At 38.6% G+C, this 24,414-nt stretch overlaps 1 protein-coding gene across 1 annotated transcript in view; it reads right to left on the bottom strand.

Annotated features, from left to right (window-relative positions):
- LOC127969197 (inactive ubiquitin carboxyl-terminal hydrolase 54) overlaps window positions 1-24,414 on the bottom strand; it is a 161,490-nt gene that overhangs the window by 73,449 nt on the left and 63,627 nt on the right. The window contains exons 7-19 of the mRNA XM_052570998.1: window positions 23,185-23,290; window positions 21,173-21,319; window positions 20,036-20,185; window positions 19,772-19,943; window positions 18,321-18,497; window positions 17,628-18,234; window positions 15,246-15,373; window positions 14,944-15,102; window positions 13,057-13,176; window positions 8,140-8,308; window positions 4,556-5,460; window positions 3,461-3,582; window positions 2,414-2,554 (exon numbers count right to left, since the gene is read on the bottom strand). Of these exons, the coding sequence (XP_052426958.1) occupies window positions 2,414-2,554; window positions 3,461-3,582; window positions 4,556-5,460; window positions 8,140-8,308; window positions 13,057-13,176; window positions 14,944-15,102; window positions 15,246-15,373; window positions 17,628-18,234; window positions 18,321-18,497; window positions 19,772-19,943; window positions 20,036-20,185; window positions 21,173-21,319; window positions 23,185-23,290 (3,103 nt within the window). The remainder of the gene's footprint in view (window positions 1-2,413; window positions 2,555-3,460; window positions 3,583-4,555; window positions 5,461-8,139; window positions 8,309-13,056; window positions 13,177-14,943; window positions 15,103-15,245; window positions 15,374-17,627; window positions 18,235-18,320; window positions 18,498-19,771; window positions 19,944-20,035; window positions 20,186-21,172; window positions 21,320-23,184; window positions 23,291-24,414) is intronic.

The following is a 24,414-nucleotide window of genomic DNA, read 5'->3' as shown; positions in this document are numbered from 1 at the left end:
GGTTGGGTGAGAGCTTTAGAGAGGATGTCTTCCAATACACCTCACTGTTGGACCGTAGTGCTTCCCACTGGAGAGAGCTTGACACCGGTCAAACACAGCCAGAAACTCGGAGAACCTCTGGAGACATCCTGCAATGGGGTAGGATGGAGTGTGAAGGACAGGAACCAGACCAATCAAAGAAAAAAAGCAACAACGAAAGAGGAGCTCCTTCAACAGCAGGAAACGAAAATGAAGCAAAAGCAGACTGTTTAGTAGGGGGACCACTGGCACCTGGACTCAATTGCGATGCAATGGCAGAAACATGAATGCGGAACAAGAGGGAAATGGTCCTTTGAATGGATGAGGTGGTTATGAATGTGGAAAACGAGAGTGAGCTTTACCTGGGGCCCCTCTGGAAGGCCCAGGCTGCTGAGATGGGGGTGAGGATGATGGAAGGAGATGAAGATAGCTGGGTTGGAGCAGATGGAAGTCTGAATGAGACAATGGATACTGAAGGCAACTAGGTGAGTACATGGAGTTGTGATATGACTTAACCCCGGAGTCCCCCAGCTACAGTAGGTACACACACAACACCCACATACATTGAAATGCACAAGGCCAAGGAAAAACAAGTGCATTCAGTCAAAAGAGAGAAAAAGAGGATAAGAGAGGGGAAGGATGGAGAGAAGGGAAGAGATGGGGAGCACAAAAGTAAGGCACGAAAAGAATCAAGGGCCTCATTTATAAAATGCACATAAGATCAGATTTGATCCCAAGTCAAAATTGAGGAACAAATTGAGATTTATTAAAGGGATAGTTTACCCAAAAATGAGCACTTTGTCATCATTTACTTGCTGTCTTATGGTTTCAAACCTGAATGATTTTTTTTTATTCTGTGGAACAGAACAATTTTTGTTTATGACTTGGCTTGTGTGTTGAAGCAGGGTTAGAACAAAACTCTGCAGAGCTCCGGCCCTCCAATAATTGAGTTTGACATCCCTTTTATAGACCAAAACAGTTAAAACACTCTTGATAATATCTTCTTGTGTGTTCAGCAGAAGAAAAAAAAATCATACAGGTTAGGACTGAAGTGAGGGTGAATACACGATCATAATTTTCATTTTTGGGCTAACTCTCTCTTTAAAATCAGAAACTGATGTGAAAATGTTCTTACACAAACTGCAAGTAAAAAGCAGCCATACACAAGCTATGTTTATGATCATGCACTGTTATGCCAGTGCACACTGACATAATTTTCTAATCATTTCCAGTGATGCAAGAGCAAGTCAGTGAGTGGATAAATGAATGAAATGAGTAACCACAATTACATGCACAATAATATACTAAAATACTATTATTGTACTATTACAAAATACTATTATAAAAAAAGTTAAATTATTAAGTAATTATTAATTAAATTATTAAGAACACAACATCATAAATGGCAGAACTGTGGACTGCTGAATAGTGCAAAAAAAAGTGCTGTTATTTGCTATTTATTTGCAACTTTACACTCTACGGTGTGGTTAAACCACATTTCAGAGTTTAATGGTTTAATGAGTTTAAAAGGTTTAATGGGAACATGGTCTGAAAAATAATGTATATGTAAATAAGATGAGTAAAAAAAATAATAATAAAAATGGATCACTGACAGGATAATGAATTACAAATATACATATACAGTATGGCCAGAAACTAGAATCTAGTGACTAAATTTGTTGCATTACCTTTTTTCATATACTCTCACTTATGTACAGAAGACTTTAATAAAGCAAGTAGGATTAGGGAACATTTTAAAGTACATATGAATGCATTTGGGAAGATGACAATATGCATGTCTTTATAAATGAGACACCGGGCCTCTTTTCAAATGTAGTGAAGCTAAAGCATGTGGACACAGGATGGCAGTATGACTCAGTAAGACAATGAGAAGCTGTGCATGTGTATTTGAGTGTCCTTGCCTGTAATGGTGCACGTGGATGTCATGTGACAATACAGTTATGCATTCGTATATTCCTGGCATACATTATATATTAAAAATGAATGAATGCCAAAACAACACTCTATGCACACCAAATAGATTTGATGGACAGCATCTGCTATGAAAATAACTGTAGTAAATGCAGAGTGTACGTCAAATGACATAAAGCTTAGCAATGATTGACAAGGACAGGCAGCACACACACACCAGGCTGAAGTGGCAGTAGCTGTGTGTTAGCACTCTTCTGATTAGGTGACAGCACTCTTATCGGGTTTCTAAGGCAGATATCTGATTCCTACCTCCTCCTTTGGCCCCTCTAGCAGACTCTTGAAAGCTAGTAGTCATTAGTCACACTATTTCACTAATATTTTATCCATTAGCTAGCTCCTTAGATTAAATAAGATAGTAAGAGTTACTTTTAGTGTAATTGAGAAATATGTGTTTGATACTTACAAAGCTTCGGGAGACGGCAAGACGGTTATGGCGACGGCCAATGACCGTTCCACTCAGGCTGCGAGCAATACGGCGCAGGTGATCCGCATCATATTGTTCTTCCTCTCCTGACTGAGGCTCTTGATGGGCCACTGACAGGGGCTACAGAGAACAAAGTTACTGCAGCAAAAAACAAAGTCTGGAGGAAACCAGACACAACACCCAAACAAAATCAACATGCGCTAGCAGATTGTGCGCTGTATGAAAAACAAGCTATGATGTGGAAAGAACCAGCCATAACAAAAAAAAAAAAAAAAAACAACAAAAAGACAGCCATCCCTTATTAAAGAACCAGCAAAGAATAAACAAACAAATTAAGTAAATATAACCTAGATTATTTAGACTAATGGCAGGTAACATCTAATGAAGCCTGCATGCTACAAAGTTTTAGCCCTGATTTTTCTCTCACTGACTATAAGTGGAGACTAAAACTGAAATCAGAAGCAAATCAGCGATTGTTCATGTGAGTGATGATTGCTTTGTTTTTTTTAAGATGCAATCTAAAATACCAACAGATAGCCGAGAGACGTTTAGCAGGTTAAATATCCAGCAATGTAATACAAGTTCTGCAGGGTGAACTAAACTAGAAGTGACATTGGCAATGACCGACAGGTGCATAGTTCCAAAAGAACTGCAATCCAAGACTTGTCATGGTCGCTGTGATTTTCCCAAGACATGTTTCTGGATCTGAATGTAAGCCTAAAACTGAAATTTCTTGAAAGCTTATCCCTCGATTCTGCTTGGTTGATTTTTAATGTTGTTCCAGGATCAACAAGGATGTTGATCCAGGAACATTTTGTACTTCGTGAAATCAAGCTCACCTATTTGTCATATAGACAAAATCATTATATTAGGTAGTTGTGGACAAGTCTGAAGGATATGGCATTAAACCCTATGATGAAAAATGCAGAGAAAGAAAATACCAATGCCAATACCAATTTGAACAATAAATCTTTGAGAGAGCTTTAAAATCAGACTATATAAGGAATGCAACACCATATATTTTACCATGTTCATGTATCCAGTAGGGCTGCAACAACCTGGTGGTCCATAAGCGGTTCTCTCAAGTTCAGCCGTGGGGGTCCGAGAGCGTCCGACTCCAGTGAGCAGCTTTCGTGCAGCAGGAGGTACTGTCCGAAAAAATCAGGATTGACAACAATGAAATTTTCTCAATGCATGGTTCAATTTGTTAACTGTATTACGCCTCATAAACAAAAACATTTTACAATATTTATATTTATAGTTACATTTTTGTGTAGTAGTGTTACAGTGTTCAGATGTCTATCCAAGTTTACATGAAAATACGTAAATGTATATTTGGATGCGAGCATACAACTTTAAAGCTTCTAACTTAAAACTTAAGCTTAAAACTTCAAATTGACCTACTGATAAGCCCCTCCCCTTGAACGCAGATGAGCCAATGGCAGTTGAGTATCAGTTGCACAGGGTTTCAAACTCTGAAATCTTTAGGTTTTAGCACCATAAAGAAACATTGAATAAACCTGTTTTGAAAAACCTTTTTAAAATAATTTTCAGTGAGGAGTAAGCTTATAGCTGGATCTTTTATTATCCTCACAGTGCATCAGTTATGCGGTGATGCACTATGAAATTATTGCGGGGGAAATTAATTGTAATATAAATTTAATAATAAAAGTAACCTAATAATAATAAGAATGTAACAGGCCTACATTAACTGGAAATGCCAAATGCTCTTAAATTTGCCAACATCTGATGCTTTTGACAATATCTCCGGCTATCATCAATGCATGATCATCATCTTTCGACGCACTCCAGCATGGAGAGGTTAACGTGGTGGGCACCTCACAGTGCGTGCCCATCCGCTACGCTACTGTGTGCATCCTGATACCTGGGGATTCACATGACCGTCTTGAAACTAAAGCCAAATTTAAGTGGGGAAATATTTTGCCTTCATGCAAAATTCCTTATTGAATGGTTCCTATAGAAAACACTACATTTCGCCTGTGATAAGTGGCCAAACGATGGCACAATAAATGTGACCGCACCTGTAGTCTGGCCTAAATCAGAACTTTTAAAAGGCATGTAAACACACTCAGTGTGAGACAATTTAAGATGTTAATTTACCTGGTCTCGCAACAGCAGGTGAGCTGGTAGTACGCAGGGCTTGGCCAGGACCCGGGCCAGCCTGCAGACTAGCCTGGTAAAGTGAGTCCAATTCAGAGAGTTCCTGGTCCTCAGCCTCTGTGGGTTCCAACTCCATGCTCTGGAAGTTTGAGTACTTAGGGATGTTCTTCTTCCTGGTGCTCATGGGACTGTGAGGAGCAAGGTGTCTTCCAGGTGTGCGTTGAGAGAGGGCAGGTCCTGTCTGCTGGTTCTGATCAGGAGGTGTGTTATAGGGGTTGACAACAGCATCAGGACGGTCTAGGCTCCAAGAGGACCAATGACGGGCAGCAACTGGAGGGGTCGATTTGGTGCAGGGCTGGGAAGATGCACATAGGGGTTGCCATATGGGGGCTCTTCGGAGCACTGGCCCTTTCCCCTCAACAGGAGTGGGTGGTGGACTGGGATTTTTGGATTGGGGTATCTGGTCTGGACTATCTGCAGTGCCCTGCCACAAAGGAGGATTTGGAGATTGAGGGTGCTGACAGCTGGAGACCTCTTCGTCCTCTCCCAATACACCCCAGAAGTCAAGGGGCAAAGAGGGCAGGGATATGGCAAGGTGTTTGCGTATGGGCATGATCCGAATGCCTGATGCTTGGAGAACATCTGATAATCTGATGCCACCCCATTCGTCCTCATTTTGGGTGGTCCAACTGTTGTGTTCATCACGCTCTTGGGGCTGTGGCTGAGAAGAGGCAAGCCGGGGATTGAGCGACTGGTGGCTAGAAGGCTGAGATGGGGTGTTTGTACAAGAGGAGGGTGATTTCATGTGTTGAGGAGAGGGTGAGCCAAGCACAGAATCCTGATTGGTCTCCCAGACCTCTTCCTGATTGTCTGTCAACAGTACTTGGACCGGGCCAGGCTGTTCACTGAAGAGGCAAGAAAAACAAGAGAAGGGTTTGGTTAGACACTCTCTGAAAAAGGAACATGGTTATCTGAAATTGGTACAGTCCCATTCAACATTATCACTCAATTAATGTTGCTACTTAAATTATGGCAAAATGAATTTATTTAATGGCATAATTAAAAAAATTATTTGAAAAATGGAATTCAATTAATTAACTCTGTTTAACATTATGTTTTGTAATCAGAACATTAAGGACTAAAATGCCTTCACTTACAGTACTTCAATTATTTATAATACTTTTTATTTGTTAAAATAAAGCTGAAATAAAATAAAATATAAACATTTAATGAAAAACTTCAAATTTAAAATGAAAACTTATATGTTGAGTTACAACTTTATACCTCTTGATGCTATTATTTTCTTGTGCATATAAATGTGTACTTGAGTATGCTTAAAGGTTTAACTTTGTATAGGAAGCCATGCATATATACATTTAAGATATATTTTATACTACCAAAAATATGCAGTATGTATTCATTCATTAAGGCAGACTAAGCATAAAATACGCAAGAAACCTAAAGTTCTAACAGGTCTTTGATAAGATGAGTTGGTGTTATATTTGTAAATCAATACTCATTCATTCATTTCAAATATTCATTTCAATGTCTAATGATACGTGAACAAATGGTTTCGTTGCAAGAAACCCAATCTAGCACATTTTCTAACTCAAAAAGTTAACAATGCTGCCAAGGACTAAATTCAAGGAGACCTGCGTCCTTCACACCAGTATTCATGAGCCACTTCTCATACAATGCACACACACACATACACAGTCCCCACGTGCTTTCCACAGCTGACGCACTACGTGACCTTGACATCATTTTCATAGTTGTCATATAAACCAGAGTTACAGCAGCCATAAATATGCCCAAAAGCTCCCCAGAAGTGGAGTGCACGGGAATGAGCATTGGCTTTGCTCCAGAAGGGAAACCTGCTTGCTATTTGCATTCACCTCTAATAAAGCAGAGCAGAGTATCCATCAAAGTACTATCAATCCTCCTTCATCTCTACCGGCCCTCAGCAACCCACAGATGACCCGTGTGATAAGATTCATTTTGAGATAAATCTTTATCTAATACCAGTAAAAAAGCCTCTGGAATATGCAAACACACAATCCTCAGTGAAAATAAAATCAAATAAAATATAATAGATTTTATATGTAAAAAAAATTAAATTAAATTAAACTGAACTGAGTGTCTTTTACAGTGCTCCCAGGAATCTGCGTACAGTATGTACCCCAGGATAGTCCTGACTGGGAATCACTGGTTTAGAGAAGAAATACTAGGTGATAGGTGGTTCCTGGCAGCTGCTGCATGCCCTAGAGTGGGTATAGAGGGAACTGAAGTGGAAGAAGTTCGGTACAGAGGTACACATCCCTGATTAATGTGCTGGAGTGCTCATTTACTGTAAATACTTCCTCAAGCACTACATTGGGTAATTACCCAAGGGGCTTTGGCCAGGTCAGGCTATACATCACATCAACACCTTTAATCAATGGAGGGGAAAGAGAAAGCAGGGAACAAGAAAAAAAATTAAAACAACCGCATTCCATGAGACACACTGCCGCAGTGGCTGTTGCTTTGTTCTACTTGATTAGTAAAGTGGCATGCCATGTGTATGTAATATCAGGGGGTAGCCATTCGCTAGCTTGGGTTTGCCAATAACTCAGCCGACTGCACCAAGGCTTCTAATATTTGGTCTTATCAGGAATCTATAACACCTGTCCCGTCTGTATGTGTGATTTTAAATTAGAAATTGACCTCTAAAATCTCTGGAAAACAAACAACAAATCCCAAAGCAACCACAGCTCTCTGTGAGAGTAAAATATCAGCTTGCATTCTGAAAAACTGATCAGTTAGATCATGTCTGAAAGTTAAAAAATCTTTAAGGGAGAACTGCATCACAATCAGAAATCACAGCTTTTTCTCATTGGCACTTCACAAAAGTCCAATATAATGATTTTTTCCTAATTAAAAAAAATTAACAGACACATGGGTTGACTTTAAGACCAAAATTTTGACTTCGATACAATACCAGCCTTGGTACCTCCTTATCTATAAAAACAGATGTTAGGTAGACTATTATAATTTGCATGACAGATTTGCATGTAAATTAAAAATAAATTAATAAAAATAAGTAAATTAATAACTGAATTGACCATGAAATCTGTTAGATAAGATCAAGCAATATCATGGAACTAAAAACATATAAAACATATATTTGCATTTCAAAATAAATCTATATTCATATAAATCTATAAATCTTATTAAATCTAAATATTTTGATGTATGAAGATAATATATCAAAACCATGAAAAATAACAGTTGCCATATTTTGAAAACATGCATAAATTCAGTCTTAAATTCGAGATGGTCTATGGGGGTTATTATACTAACAATTAGTTCATAATAATCAAAAAATCCATCAGTGCATTTGAACACCATTATACATCATCTCTACTTTCATGTTTCAAGTAAAAAATTACATTTGTTTGCTGGTATTGTAATGTTTTCAAACTTTTGGTACTACAGTACTGATAATGCATTGGTATATCACACAACCCTAACAGACCCAGGGGTCCGAGAGGGTGCTGATCTAAACAAGCGGTTAAGCTGTACACACAGGGTTACAGTACAGGTACCTGTTGGGCCCCTGTGGGCGGCGGGGCTCCTGCTGCTGCTCTTGCTGTTGCTGCATGCGCTGCTGTAGGCCCCGCGCTCTCCTCATGCATTTTTGCAGCTTGGCGTCAGCAGCCATAGTCCTGCTATGAGTGTTAGCACTGCCCTCATGCATGGAAAATCTTAGTTTAGCTATAATGCAAAAGAACAACAAAAGGGAAAGGAAAGAAGAGCAGAAGAAAAGAAAATGCAGAAAAGAAAAAGAAAGAGCTGAGTTATGAGGGGCCGGCATGCGGACCATTTCTTTGTTATAGAAAACGACAAAGTCATGAAATTGAAAGAAAGAAGAGAGGGTGATGGTGGGATATATCCCACCTTTCATCCCAAAGCTCTAGGCTGTTCAATAGGCAAAGCTTTGCACGCTAGTTCATCAAAGTTGATACATATTTGACTTCATGTAATGGGTCGATAACAATAGCTTGCATCAGAGGTGTCATGCCCATATGCCCATAAAAAAAAAAAAAAAAATTAAAATGCAGTTCAATCCAACTAACTTGCACATTCCACAGAAAATCCAATTACTGTTGCTCCAAAACATTTATTTGTCTTATTTTACTTATTTATTAATGTATTAAATTATTTAATTTATTAATAGTTGTGCTGTCTTACTTTATATCTTTAAAATGTTTTATGTTCTGACCTGTGTATCAAAAAAAAATATATATATAAATTTGTTATGTAGTCTTACTTTTTTCTCTTTTTAAAATGTTTTATATTCTGACTTGCTGAATTATTATTAATATTAAAAACTAAATATTTGTTATGTGGTCTTGCTTTTTCTCTTTAAAATGTTTTATGTTTTGACCTGTGTATCAAAAGGTTGTTAAACAAATACAATTTGAATTAAACAATTAATAATAATAATAATAATAATAAAAAATTTTGTATAGTATTTTTTACTTTTTTACATTATATTTACAGCAAAAACAACAACTATAATGATTTTTTTGTGATAAACAAAGCAGTTTTTTTGACAATCTAAAAAACTATTTTCCATACAACAAAAATGCATTGTGATTGCTGGCTGTCAAGTTCAACTTTAGTTTGGCTTGGTTTATTAAAACAAAAATTGTATACTAGCTCAGAATTGGAACCCATGTCGCCTTGCAAATTAAACTATGTATCCAGAACTGCTGAAAAAAATAAGTACATGACACCCCTGAGTTCAATCATTTTCACTTTGCCTTTTTAAAAACACTTCAGCTGCTGCTGTGCAGTATTTTGCTTACTGAACAAACCCATTCACAATGAGTGACATAAACAGAGTTCAGAAAGATCATAACATGGAGAAGCACTGGGCTGCTCTGCTGAATGACAAGAGAGAAACCAACGACTGTGAGTGAGCTTTTAAGCCCTTGTTCGCATTGTGTACTAAACGACATGTTGAGATCCATCACACTGATTAACTGTCAATTGCATCCCAAAATGAGTTCGCATTAGGAACCAGTTGATTTGGTTGCTCTCCTGTCTGGGGCTGTTACATGGAAAACTGCATGGGAGGTTAGTGTTGCCATGGTTCCCTTGAACCTGTTTCGTTTAAGTCTGGTTTAGCATTAATTCTGCCTATCATAAAAATTCTATTTTCAGAACATTTACTGCTGCCAACACCAGCAACGCCTGAGCTAGCTTTAACTGCAGATGATGTGTATCGCTTTCAATGGGTTGAAAGGAGCTGACGGCATTCTGGGAGATGCAAAGAGGAAAGTTTTAGGACGGCACACTAAAGACTGAAGACACAGGAAGCAGGAGAGACAGCCAGGACAGACACACAAACGTAGACACACACAAAACCAATGATGGATAGCAGGATTGTGGCAGGCATTGCTTTCGTTTGGCCAGAGGAACAGGACACTATTCTTCTATATAGTGAAGGCATGATCTTATGGGTTGCCACTGGATCTTAGAGGCTTGTATGTGTTTTGGGCCAAATCAAATCTTTCTCTACAAGATAGTGAAAGATCTGCAGGGATCTAAAGAGTGGAAATATTTACAAAAGCTGTCTTCCCTTTACATATATTACTTCTACGCCTCACATATACAGACATGCACACACATATACGCGCATACTGTAAGCAAAGCGAGACAGAGATGGAGGGTTTGCCGACCTGGATATGTATAAATAGATTTGTGAAGAGTTTTGCATGGCTGAAATTGCTCTCCGCTCATTAATCATTCAAGCAGGTATGCCAGCACTTTGGACAAAAATGCTGTTGTTACAGGTAAGCATGAGATACACAGCCACCTTTTTTGTTTTAATTTGGAGAGTGCTGAGAGATTTAGACAGGATTGCACAGCTGTATCCTCACACGACGGCTCAGCACAATCACAATCCAATCCTTCCACCAAAAGGGATTTATAGAGGTTGGGGATGTTATGATGGCGAATCCTGAATGGATTTAAGTTTGCGTGTGGCTGTGGATGAGGCCCATTCAAATGGTGTTCCAAATGGAGGGCTCACACAGAATAATATGTAAAAAAAAAAAAAGGATTAAAATTGTTCCAGCCTCTGTCTGGCACAAATCAGGGCTCTCAAATGGCCAAAGCCGAGCGCTTTTCAATAGCACGCCACTATCAGTGGTATTAAAGGGTTAGTTCACCCAAAAATCTAAATTATGTCATTAATAACTCACCGTTATGTCGTTCCAAACCCGTAAGACTTCAGTTTATCTTTGGAACACAGTTTAAGATATTTTAGATTTAGTCCGAGAGCTCTCAGTCCCTCCATTGAAGCTGTGTGTACGGTATACTGTCCATGTCCAGAAAGGTAATAAAAGCATCTTCAAAGTAGTCCATGTGACATCAGAGGGTCAGTTTGAATATTTTGAAGCATCGAAAATACATTTTGGTCCAAAAACAAAAAAGTTTGTGATATCTGGTTCGCGAACAAATCATTCGATGTAACCGGATCTTTTTGAACCAGTTCACCAAATTGAACTGAATCGTTTTAAACGGTTCGCGTCTCCAATACACGTTAATCCACAAATGACTTAAGCTGTTAACTTAACTTTTTTAATGTGGCTGACACTCCCTCTGAGTTCAAACAAACCAATATCCCGGAGTAATTCATGTACTCAAACAGTACACTGATGAACACCAAGCCGAGCCAGATAATGAACAAAAGACTGACTAGTTCTCGAGTCAACAGTAAAAGTTAACAGCTTAAGTAATTTGTGGATTAATGCGTATTGGGGACGCGAACCGTTTAAAACGATTCAGTTCGATTTGGTGAACTGGGAAAAGAAGACAATGCTGAATAAAGTCGTAGTTTTTGCTATTTTTTGACCAAAATGTATTTTCGATGCTTCAAAAAATTCTAACTGACCCTCTGATGTCACATGGACTACTTTGATGATGTTTTTCTTACCTTTCTGGTCATGGACAGTATACCGTACACACAGCTTCAATGGAGGGACTGAGAGCTCTCGGACTAAATCTAAAATATCTTAAACTGTGTTCCAAAGATAAACGGAGTTCTTACGGTTTTGGAACGACATGAAGGTGAGTTATGAATGACATAATTTAGATTTTTGGGTGAACTAACCCTTTAACAATCAACAGACAGAGCCACATGCCCATTAATCCAATCAGATTGTGAAAATCTGTGCAAATAAGTGAACAGAAACAGGGATGCGTGGAATATTACATTAAAATAAAGAAATATAAACAGTAAAAACGAAATTATTAAAATAAAAAGCAATAAAAAATTTATAAAATACATTAAAATCAGCTCAATATTATCTTCATGTTATTGATACATAATAAATTTCATACTATTTGTCTAAATCATTAAAAAAATAAAACATTAGTTACTAAATTAATTAATTAAGTTAATTTAGAAATCAAAACATTGGAATATACAGAATAAAAATGGAGAGGCAAGATTATTTTGAGATTTGTAAAAGATACAATTACAATAAAATTAGCAGGGTTGATAATTTATTAGTGTTTTTAATGGCAAAACCTAGAACCTAAAAATAAATATACTAAAATGCATTTGATATTAATTTATGTCTAAGTATACTACAAATACAGTACATTACATATTTATATACTTAATTAAAAAAACAGCATTCGTACTTTTATTATACTGCACTAGTATAATTAACGTTGGCTAAAACGGAAGAACAAATTTTGTGCTTAATGCACTTCAATTGTGTGGAAGTAGTTCTGAAGTCGCACTTAAGATATACTTTGTGCCAAGTAAACTACTGCAAGTATATTTAAGGTACACTTTAAATATCTTAAAATATCTATTTAAAGACTGATATTATTCAGAGGTAATACAATAATCATTCATTGTATCATTAAAACACATTTTAGGCTTAATGTGCATTGTGCACAAGTAGTACTTAAAATAAAATGTTATTATATTGATAAGTCTTGAGCAATATGTCAGTAAATTATATATTTGAACTATACTTATTATGAAATAAATGTTTTTTTTTTAATATATTATTTTTTTACTAGAGATGGTATACAAAAACATATTGAAATAAGGGAAAATAGCAAGCACAAATAAATATCCAATTTCTACTGAAAAATAAAAAAACCTCTAAAATCAACCAATTATGTAGTACTGATATACTGTGCATCCCTAGACAAAACAGGATAATGAAAATTAATATGCCACGCACATGAACAAAGAGATTAGCACACAGAGAGACAAATAGAAGCAAACACACACACAGGGTGCTGCAGGAAGGGAAGGCAGTGTTGGGATATTACTGATGGGTTTGTTTCATGTTGCGAGGACATGTTTTTGGGAGCTGCTTTCTTAACAAACAAACCTAGAAAGTGCATATATTGGGTAAGTGACGGTTACCCGAGTGGAGAGTGGAGGAGTTGGGCGTAGCAAGCAGAGGCAGGTTAGAATTACTTACACACAGCATGGTGGGAGAGCGCCAGGGCTGTAGCTGTATCCCCAGCTTGCTCCAGGCGCAGTGACTGCTCTAAGAGAGAGTCAGCCTCCGCCAGGCAGTGCTCAAAACTGCCCCCCTTCCCTGCAATTAACACACCAAGGCCAGGCTTCTGAAAACACGCACAAACACTGCTCACAGGAGCCCCCATGTGTTCCCGGGAACACGCCACTCACAACGTTTACACGGCTTACCAGTAATGTAGATGTCCACTGACACACAAGCACACACAGTCTGATGACTGCCACCAACACAACTCAAACACAATTTGAACAGTTTGTACACACAGCATGCTGAGTAGAGAGAACTCTGATTCAAGATTAAAATATAAGATTTGAGTGAATAAGAGTGTTTTTGATGCTATGGCTCCCATCTACACTATTTATATATAATTCATGGTGTTACAATGATATTTTATATATATATATATATATATATATATATATATATATATATATATATATATATATATATATATATATATATTTTTTTTTTTTATATATATATATATATATATATATATATATATATATATATATATATATATATATTTTTTTTTTTTTAAGATCATGAGACGTTGCATTAGAGTTGAGAAGACAGGAAAGAGTCAACTTTTACTTCCAAACTATCCCTGGTGAGAAAAAAGGTTTGCACTAGCCTAAATATATTACATTAATATATACATATTAAGCATAAAAGGGATAGTTCACCCAAAAATGAAAATTACCCCCTTGATTTATTTACTCACCCTCAAGCCGTCCTAGGTGTATATGACTTTCTTCTTACAGACAAATACAATCAGCAATTGTAAAAAAGCGATGCATTTGTGTAAGACAAAAAAACATATTTCTAACTTTATAAACCATAATCGCTAGCTGCCGCGAACTGTCATATGGCTAAGCTAAGTGATGTGACGTATGCAGAGGAGCAGAGGTAAGAGCAAAACAAAACACCTAGCACGAATGGAGGATTTCCATACAAGCCAAGAGGTTTTCCAGTAAATAAAACCTGGTTGTCGTAGCTAGAGACAAGCATATGGCTAGAGACAAGCTAGGATGGCTTAAGGCTTGATAGTAATTCATGGGGTAATTTTAATTTTGGGGTAAACTATTCCTCTAAAAAGATCAGCCTAAACAGTATAGAAAGCCATCAGGAAAAAAAGCTATTAGAAAATCTGTAATATTAAACGATAACCAATATGGTTCCAATAAATTGTGCATTTCTAAAAAGAAACCTGAAGTCATTTGCTGGTCTTAGCTCATCTGAAATTGGCTGATGTTAATTTGGTGTAGCTGGTTGGTTGGCCAGGTCAGGTGAAATGTAAAGCCCCCTAAGAAGCATCAAATCAGACCAGCTTAAACAGCTTAGCCAACCATATAAAATATTCAGTCAATATTTTTATATCAGTCAATATCCAATATGGTACTGATGTAATGATCATCCCTGGAAACCAGCCTCAAGTGGTTTGTTGGTCTTAGGTGGTCTAAACTGGTCTCCTAAACGGTCTTAAATTGATCTAGCTTGTCTCCTTACGTAACCAACCTGGTGTTAAATTGGTTTAGCTGGTCGGGGAAAACTGGACAAAACCACCCTAGAACTATTAAAACCAGCAAAAAAAAAAAGTCTAGCTTAAATACATGATCTACATTGTATTGATTTATTGTACATCCCTAGAAAGCAATAAAAACAGACCAGCCTAACTAGATCAGAAAGGCTGAGAAACCAGCTAACCACTTTAGGCTTGTTTAAGCTGGTTTTTGTAGAAAAGGATTAGAAGGGATTTTCTCTTTTAAACACAAATTCTAGCTCATGTCATTTAGTTTCTGCTGTTTGGCCCTGTGTGGCATTTACCCTGGTGCTGAAGTTCGTCCAGGTCCATGAACTTGCTGGGTCTGGGGTTGAAGCCCTGTGCTGCTTCTCTCTCCTTCTCCTTCTTTCTCTGGAGCTCCTGCTGCATGGCCCTGCGAGCAACTTCCTCTTGCAATTCATCCAGCTCGCTGCGCCCCTCTCCTACACATACACAAAGACACAAATAAGTAACAGTGATACTCATTTCCTAGTTTTTTAACACTTTAAATCAACACCTTGTACTGTAGCAATAGTGGGTTAATGTACAAACAGTAGGCAAAGACCAGTGGTGAGTGGTGACTCACCCAAACTCAGTGGACTGCTGCTCCAGGTGGGTGATCTGAGGTCTTGCAGGATGGCACTGCTGCTTTTGGATTTGGGCACTGTGCGCCAGGAGGGCCCAGAAGTCACGGGTCTCTTACTGCCGCTGTCCCTGAGGCAGAGAAAAGCATATGTCATTCACTCAGTCATCATGAGAGTGATTCTCAATGTCTCTGTGGTAAATTTGTCTGTGTATACTACAAATTTAAGACTTATGGTACAAGCCAGGACAGATATTTATGATATATTCAATAAAGTTTTGTTGGCATTTTACAATTAACCAACACTGTGAATATTAACACTTTGCTTGCTTATTTCTGCTTCATATTTCATATTGCATGAGCTGAACTCAAAGATCAAAGACTTTCTATGTAGACAAAAGGCCTATTTCTCTCAAATATTGTTCACAAATCTTCTAAGTCGGTGTTAGTGAGCACTTCTCCTTTGCCAAAATAATCCGTCCACCTCACAGGTGTGGCATATCAAGATTCTGATTACACAGCATGATTATTGCACAGGTGTGCCTTAGGCTGGCAATAGTAAAAGGCTACTCTAAAATGTGCAGTTTAACTGTATTGGGGGGTCCAGAGTGGTCCAAAAACCAGTCATTATCTGGTGTGACCACCATTTGCCTCATGCAGTGCGTGCAATCTCCTTTGCATAGAGTTGATCAGGGTGTTGATTGTGGCCTGTGTAATGTTGGTCCACTCCTCTTCAATGGCTGTGTGAAGTTGCTGAATATTGGCAGGAGCTGGAACACGCTGTCGTATATGGTAATCCAGAGAATCCCGAACATGCTCAATGGGTGACATGTCCGTTGAGTACACTGGCCATGCAAGAACTGGGATGTTTTCAGGAATTGTGTACAGATCCTTGCAACATGGGGCCGTGCATTAACATTCTGCAACATGAGGTGATGGTCGGGGATGAATGGCACAACAATGGGCCTCAGGATCTCGTCACGATATCTCTGTGCATACAAAATGCCATCAATAAAATGCACCTGTGTTCGTTTTCCATAACATGCACCAGCCCATACCATAACCCAACCGTCACCATGGGCCACTCGATCCACAAAGTAGACATCAGTAATCCGCTCACCCACACAACGCCATACATGCTGTCTGCCATCTGCCCTGTACAGTTGAAACTGTTATTCATCCATGAAAAGAACACCTCTCCAAAGTGCCAGACGCCATCGAATGTGAGCATTTGCCTACTCAAATCGGCGGTTACAGTTAAAGGTTGCAGCAGCTGTACGGGTGGCTGGTCTCAGATGATCTTGGAGGTGAAGATGCTGGATGTGGTTGTCATGGGTTACTGTGGTTACAAGTGGTCTGCAGTTGTGTGGCAGGTTGGATGTACTGCCAAATTCTCTGAAACGCCTTTTGAGACGGCTTATGGTAGAGAACTGAATATTCAATTCACGGGCAACAGCTCTGGTGGACATTCCTGCAATCAGCATGCCAATTGCATGCTCCCTCAAAACCTGGGACATCTGTGGCATTGTGCTGTGTGATAAAACTGCACATTTTAGTGCACAGTGGTCTAAGGCACACCTCAGAATCAGATTCTGTGCAATAATCATGCTGTCTAATCAGCATCTTGATATGCCACACCTGTGAGGTGGATGGATTATCTCGGCAAAGGAGAAGTGCTTACTAACAAAGATTTAGACAGATTTGAGAACAATATTTAAGAGTAACAGGCCTTTTATGTACATAGAAAAAGTCTTAGATCTTTGAGTTCAGCACATGAAAAATGGAGGCAAAAACAAAAGTGTTGCATTTATAATTTTTTGTTAAAAAACCAATTAAAAACTGTAATATTGTGGAACTTAATAACAGTGAAAAAAAGTTAAAATTTTAATATGTTTTAAAATGTGATTTAAATTTTAGTCAAGTTACAGTAGTTTTGCATCAAATAATTGTGATTTTTGGTAATCAAGATCTGGCAGCAACAACACATTTTTCTGCTTGGACGAGGAATTCGCAGACAGCATTTCTTGTAAATCAAATCACCCACATGCCAACAAACCAATGAGAACACAGAACAATAATGATGATTCATAATAACAGAGCATAGGTGCCAAAGCTGTTGTGGATCCGCTCACCCTGAGTCCCTCCGTAGCTGGCACAAATTTATAGAAAATTGGTTTAACAAATAAATAAATTCCATACCATAACATACATGAGAGCTTCATATTACACATTACTTGACAAGGGAATTTACAGTAATGTTAATATTAAACAGCTGGTCCCCACACTCATTATCTCAAATGGCTTGGGTACTCAGAGCATTCACGGCTTATATGGACTTCACACCCCGATATATAGGTTAATTCGTTTTGGCCAAGTTGCTGTTACCTGTGAGCACTGGTGCTTGGGTTGTCGCTGAGTGGCATGTCCATGCTGATGGGGCTGTTGCTGTTCCTCTCACTACTTTCATAGCCACTCTCCATCCTCTGTATCAGCCGAGGCTGCTGTTCCACACCTCTTAAAGGTGGTGGGATTGGTAGATGCTCCACTTCCGCTTCTGGCACACCCCCTGAGCCATCAGTCATCTCTGCTGCTGCAATGTTGGACCCCTCCGCCGCAGCCCCTGAGACCAGCTGACTGTGCCCTGGTGACATCGGGTCTTCAGGCAGCGGGGAAGGTCCGAGCGTGGCGTAGCCGGCTGGCCGATGCTTTTCCCTGCTGAAGATACTGTCAATGTTCAGGGCCTCTCTTCTAGGTCTCCATGTGGGGCGATAGCGCCCTCCACTGGAGCTGGACTTGGACTCGCTGCTGGTGCTCTCGTCTTCCCAATCTCTCGCCCGGGCCCCAGCCTCTGAGCCGCCCACTCCTGAGCTCGAGGAGGAAGAGAGTGGTCTGCTGTGGATCATATTCACAGTCTCTTTATAGTCCTGCAGACGGCCAGTAGAAGAGGGCCTTGGCGTACAAAGGGGAGTGGCCTGGTCTTTAAGAACCTCCCCTGAAAAAAAAACGTTTTAAGTAGAAAATTTCACAGAATTAGCCAGTGGAATTTATAATAGAGAGTGTGTGGGTTTGTTAAAATACCTGCAGTGTCCATGCTGTTCTGGGAACCGCTGCTGTCCTGATTACACACCACAGTTCCCTGAGAGTCAGAAGAGAAATGGGAGGCCATGGACTCATGGTGTGATCGAGAGTGCTTGTAGCTGTAGCTGTCGGTGGAAGAGTCTGTGCGTGTGTCACTTGCAATTGAGGGCTCCCTCCCTGACGACGACAACAACAACAGCAGAGAGGGCATTTAGAAATAGAGAAAGTTAGCTTCAGCTATCCAGCTGCAACTGCTCAAAGGTCAGATTTTAAAGGGATAGTTCACCCAAAAATGAAATGTCATTCCAAACCTGCATTCAAAACCTGTGGAAGTATGAAAGAAAATGCAAAGTATGTATTGAATATACTTTATGATGCAGTCACAATAAATGTGGACTGAAGCTTTCAGGATTCAAAAAGGAATGTAAAAACTCCACTATATAGTTGTTGTTTTTTTAAATCAGTGGTTCTCAACCAGGGGGCTGGGGCCCACTAGGGGGCCTCAGGGAACTTTCAAAGGAACGTAAAAGTGACTTGAAATTATTAAGAATAAGACAAAAGCAAGTAAAAAATTTTATATTTCTTACTTTAATTCAACCTTTGAATTACAACCTGAATATACTATTTGAGGTCTAATTTTAAAAGTGTTATTTCTAGACCTGGAAAAGTCGTGAAAACTAATCAAATCATAAAGCTCTTTGGGCATTTTTTAAATAAATATTTACTTTTGTATGCATGCCAAGTTTTAAAACATTTTATCGTGTAGAAATTGTGAATAAACAAAACTTTTAAAAATCTTCATCCTTAATCCTATTGAAAAAAGAATCATGAAAAACTGGAAAAGTCATAAGGCCTTCAGTGGACAATGGCGTTAAAAAGGTTGAGAACCATTGTTTTAAAGTCATATTATAGTATTGTATGAGATACAGAATGAAATGTTTTTTATTTACTGAAAATCTTCCACTCCAGTGAACCGTTAACTCAAGAATTGCTGTGAGGCTAGGTGATTCAATTGTGAACCTTGTAACCAGATCAAGCGATTGCATGAAAAGATCTAATTCAAAATAATTATTCAGACATTGCTACAACTCTCAATAATGCACCAAGGACAGTTAGAACGAACAGTTTAATAAACTAAACAGTTTTTTTCAGTTTAAAAAATCTAATGTATGGATTAGCGCTGTATTGACCACTCTTATGAAGTTATGGACTCATTTTCAAGCTTCAAAACTATAGTTCCCATTTAAATCTAAATTAATGGAAAAGACCAATCACAAGCTTTAAAATTAGCCCTTTGTTGTTTCATGTTTTATGTGGATTGACTGTATTTTCATTTTTAAGTGAACTATTCCTTCATCTGATTCTAAAAATAAGCGATGAGAAGTATTATTATTTCTTTTTGTTTAACCCTCTACCTCTCCGTCCCGCCTCTCACTTCCTTTTAGTCTCACCGGAGTCTTCGCTGTCATAGCCGGCCTTGCTGCTGTGATGCAGGTCCAGCTGTGCTGCCAGCATGTCTTGCGATGACACGGGCGTCCCTCGGGGGTCAGCGTACAGCAGCAGAAGTGGCTGGTAGTGGCCTTTTATACATCTCGACACCACATCCTTCCACTTAGGTCCAATCTGTGAAGGTTCGGTACATTCAGACTTAACTGCACACTCCATTCACAATGGGAAACACTAGAATCAGCTTCCAGAGACAGACACGTCATTACCTCTTTCACATGTGCGTCATCAAAGTACATCCACTTGCGTATCTTAGTCTGAAAGAAGAAGGTGGAGTAATGCTTGCCGTAGTAGCAAACCATGCCCACAAGGTAGAGCTCCGATTGTTTGGCCCTCTCATCGGTCACACGGTAGAACAGCTGGAGGGAGGCCACATACAGAGAAAATTGACCATAAGGACCAATCAGATTTAGAGTTTATGCATACTATCCTGTAGTGAAAATGTAACCTTTTTACTAGTAAATATTGACTTTTTAGCACTAGCAGAGCATATTATTTTAAGATAAAAAAAGAACAGTTAATTGAAAACAAGTTCATTTAATATATAAATATATATACATATATATATATATATATATATATATATATATATATATAGCAAAGAAACATTATTATATCATTAATTTTGGCAAATGCCCAGTTATTTTCTGATAAATATTAATTTAAGTTCAAAAGAAGGGTATCAAAATAGATTTAAATTATGCCATATGGTAGAAAATGCAAGTTTATAAAAATAAACAAACAGTCACATCAAAAATGTAATCTATTTAATACATAATATATGGAATAAATAATAACATTTTGGTAAACTAAGTGTACTGACTGATAACATTAATAAAAATGTAATCCTGTGTATATTATATTAACATCAACAAATATTATAATAATCACAGTTTATTCTTCTTATTATAATTTACTCTCTTATTCTTGCCAAGCCTGCATTTATTTGATGAAACGTAGTAAAACTATAATATATGATAATATATTTTAAAATGTATTTAATCCTGTGATGGAAAAGCTGAATTTAAGGCAGCCATTGCTCCATATGCTGTGTATGAAAACACCTGTTATATTAATCTCTTTGAATTTCATTCTATTTTCTACACACTTAAATTCAAGTTCTGCATTCTAATGGCAAACAACCCTGCTGTGAAGTTGATGTGCGAACGCTGTAACACTAGTGGGGCCACAGATATATTGAATGTGACAAAGAGTACACTGTGTTTCCTCCTCTTGTCCTGAGCTGTGCATAAGAGAGAGGGAGCTGGAAGCTCAAGGTTACTGCACTGAAGTGGTGACAAAAAGAAACAATGAAAGTGTGCTGTCCGTGCATGCAAGACTCTTACATCACCCAACCGCAGGCACGTGCCCAGGCTGTGGATGACGTCTTCGGCTAGATCAGAGTGATCTGAGTCCCACACCAGGCCGATGCTGATGATCTCCGGGCAGTTCATCAGAACCCGCCGAATCCGCAACATCTCGCCACAGTTACTCTGAAACGATGAGACAAAAAAGAGGGCATCTTGATCACATGTGCATGTGTGTGCAAGAGAGAGAAAAGGTGAAGGAGAGATAAAAGGAATGCTTCAAACAGGGCAACACGGTCCAGCAGGGCCTTATGTTCTGCACCCAATGTTCTAGCTGTGCTCTTTGAGTCACCGCCCTCCGTCGAGCGTTTTGGCAGCGGTATACGGAAACAGGCTCTTGCGACGAGCACCACTGCCAACATGACCCCTTCCCTCAATGTACAAAAATCTAGCCGGGCACTGCCTTTGTGGAGCAGGCAGCGGGGTGGCAAACAGGCTGGCACCAGACCTGGGCAGGAAGGGATTAGACAAAGAGCCCAGTTCTCAGAACCAGCCTCTCTCTCTCTCCGGCTCAGTCGCTCCATCACAGACAAACACACACAAGCGAGGCAGCCAATGAACAGCCAGCAGCGGCAGCACTGCTGAGCTTTGGGACAGACACACAGTGTCCCATTAGAGATCATTGTCAGCCTCAGCTCTGCACTCTGTCCTGCCAAGCGCTGGGAATCCAGACAAACACATGCTTTCAGGGCCATACGACTAAGCTTCTAAAGAGCAGTGACGTTACAGGCTACCGATCTCAGCTGCATTTCAATAAAGCCATTTCAGGGAATCGACAAATGGAAAATCACTGGAAATGAAAGCATGGATTTCAGCTCGACTGAATTGTACTAATTTCACTGATTTGGTACGGAGCAGACTGTATATTGCTGACATGGGTTTCTCCCTAAGCACGCTGAATGATGTTGGAGCGTGTCTGGGTTGATGAAATCATCCGCCCCCTATGGCGGGGTGAGGGTGCACAGTGTGTGGTAAGAGCTGATCGGCAGCTGGTGTGTAATAGGGTAGGACTGTGTGTGTGTGTGTGTGTGTGTGTGTGTTGGGGTTTCTGTCGTCTGAAAAACAAAACACTCTCTTGGGCAAAGAACAGACGGTCTTTATGCTTCCACACGTGAACAGCAGATATTATATTAGTATCTGGGTGGCTTGAAAAAGGGTTTGTTTTAAACCACTTCCATGAAGATCAAGTTAACGGCCAAAATTAAAATCCAACTAAGTGACAGACTATTGAAGATATGAAAAAATGTTATCCAATGGGATTTGACTGGATGGTGAAAATTAGGCTATTATTTTAAAAAGGACAATATTACACACTTTATGGAATACTTGATCCTGAATGGCCGAATCAATCAGCTAAACTGTAATTTTCAGCGTTGCCCCAGACATCCGACATGTGTGGAGGACTAGGAGTGACACTTTTAAAATGAAGGTAAAAAATATGAATTTATCAATTCACATTAATTCATCATAAGATTGAAATAAACTAATATAGTCACTTACAAACTGACAAATAAATTGACATATTTAAAATTGTTTATTTATTTAATGTTTTAAAATGCAATTAAATACATCAAAATAGTAAAACAAATAATTATGCAATTTAAATTGTATTTTTTAACTGGTTACCCCAACAAAAGAACCGTCAAACTACTTTTTTCTTTTCTTTTTTTTAACTTAACTTAGAATTGGATAAAGAAAAGCATTTGACAAAACAACAAAGAAAAGCATCAAAGACATTTATTTTATTTTAAGTGTTACTCCTAGTCCTCCATACTGTAAGCTTGTTTCACAGTGTCGTTATTCTCACAAAACAAATCTATTTTATTTAATATATAAAAAAAATGTATTCAATATTTAAAATTAATTTCAGAGTCACTACAGTCATAAAGTTGTAGCCTCCTTCTCAAGCATCAGACACTGATTTGTAGGAATTTTAATGAGATGTTAAGCATGAAAAACACTAAGTTAGACAAAGACGTGCATGTACTCACCGGACAGTTTCGCAGGTCACCCATGGTGCTGGCATTACGGAGAAGCTCTCCAAACATGTCAGGCGTGGGCTTCTCCTTACATTCCAGCATTCGCACAGCTTGGTTACTGCAGCAGAGGGAATAAGAGACAGAAGTGTCCTCAAGCACCAGTGTAAACACCACTGACAGGAAATACACACACAACTCTACATACAATAATGTTGAACCATAATTAAAAGTTTAATACAGCTCAGTGTTAAATCGTCTTCAATTTTTTCAACGCAGATGTTATATATCGTCCATAGATCACTATTCCCTAGAAGACATCAGAAACTAATGTAGCGGCACTCATTCTCTGTTCCATCTCCACATGGTCTCCATCAGGACAGAAGCCGCAGGCCTGTGCAGAAATCAGCATACTTTACTGGCTAATGTTTCCTTAAGCTAAGCGTGATAGCATCCATTTGACATGCAGCATATCTGCACACATGAAGCGTCTGTCAGCATGTCTGCACGGAGGAAATGTGCCGAGACAGACCCTTGAGGGCTAAATACAACCTATATGCAGACACTAATTTACATCAGGCAGACAGGTCTACCCTTTCTCTCGCTGTCTTACTTTCAGCATTATTCAGTGTGCTTTCCTTGAAAATGATTGTCATACTGAGAAAAAAAAAACTTTTTCATGTTAAACGCACTGCTCTTTTTGCAATTAAACAGTTAATGTACTGAAAAAGCCACTTTGACCTTGAATCACACTTCACATTGTTTAACATTCAGTGTTACTCATCACTCATGATATTCAACACATTAATAATGATGTTAAGAGGGTGGATGGCATCATCTTTTTTCCTTTCTGGCATGTTTCCTGCATATCCATTGATCTATATAATCTACAGTATACAGTATGATGGTAATGCGAACGATTTGCACAAAAATTGTCGATTTATGAATTTCTGATCGATTCTGGTGTCAAAACCACTACATTATAGGTGTGTTTATATAACTATTAAAAAAGCTGCACTGTTGTTTGGCATTAAAGCTTTATTTATTCAGGCTTCTATTTAATTAGTTATCTATTTATGCTCATGGAAGAACAAAAAGTATGGTGTAATTTGCACTGCAATAGAGTTATATGTAAATGCGACCTGGCAAACAACTGAATAAACAAACCTTGAATAAAATTATGTATTTGATAAGTTTAACACACATTTCATTTGGATGTGTATTTCATTAGAATCCCAAATGTGC

Source organism: Carassius gibelio, chromosome B12 (assembly GCF_023724105.1).
Source record: "Carassius gibelio isolate Cgi1373 ecotype wild population from Czech Republic chromosome B12, carGib1.2-hapl.c, whole genome shotgun sequence".
Lineage (NCBI taxonomy): Eukaryota > Metazoa > Chordata > Actinopteri > Cypriniformes > Cyprinidae > Carassius > Carassius gibelio.
Note: the sequence above shows the minus strand (reverse complement) of the source record. Positions and strands in the feature narration are given on the sequence as shown.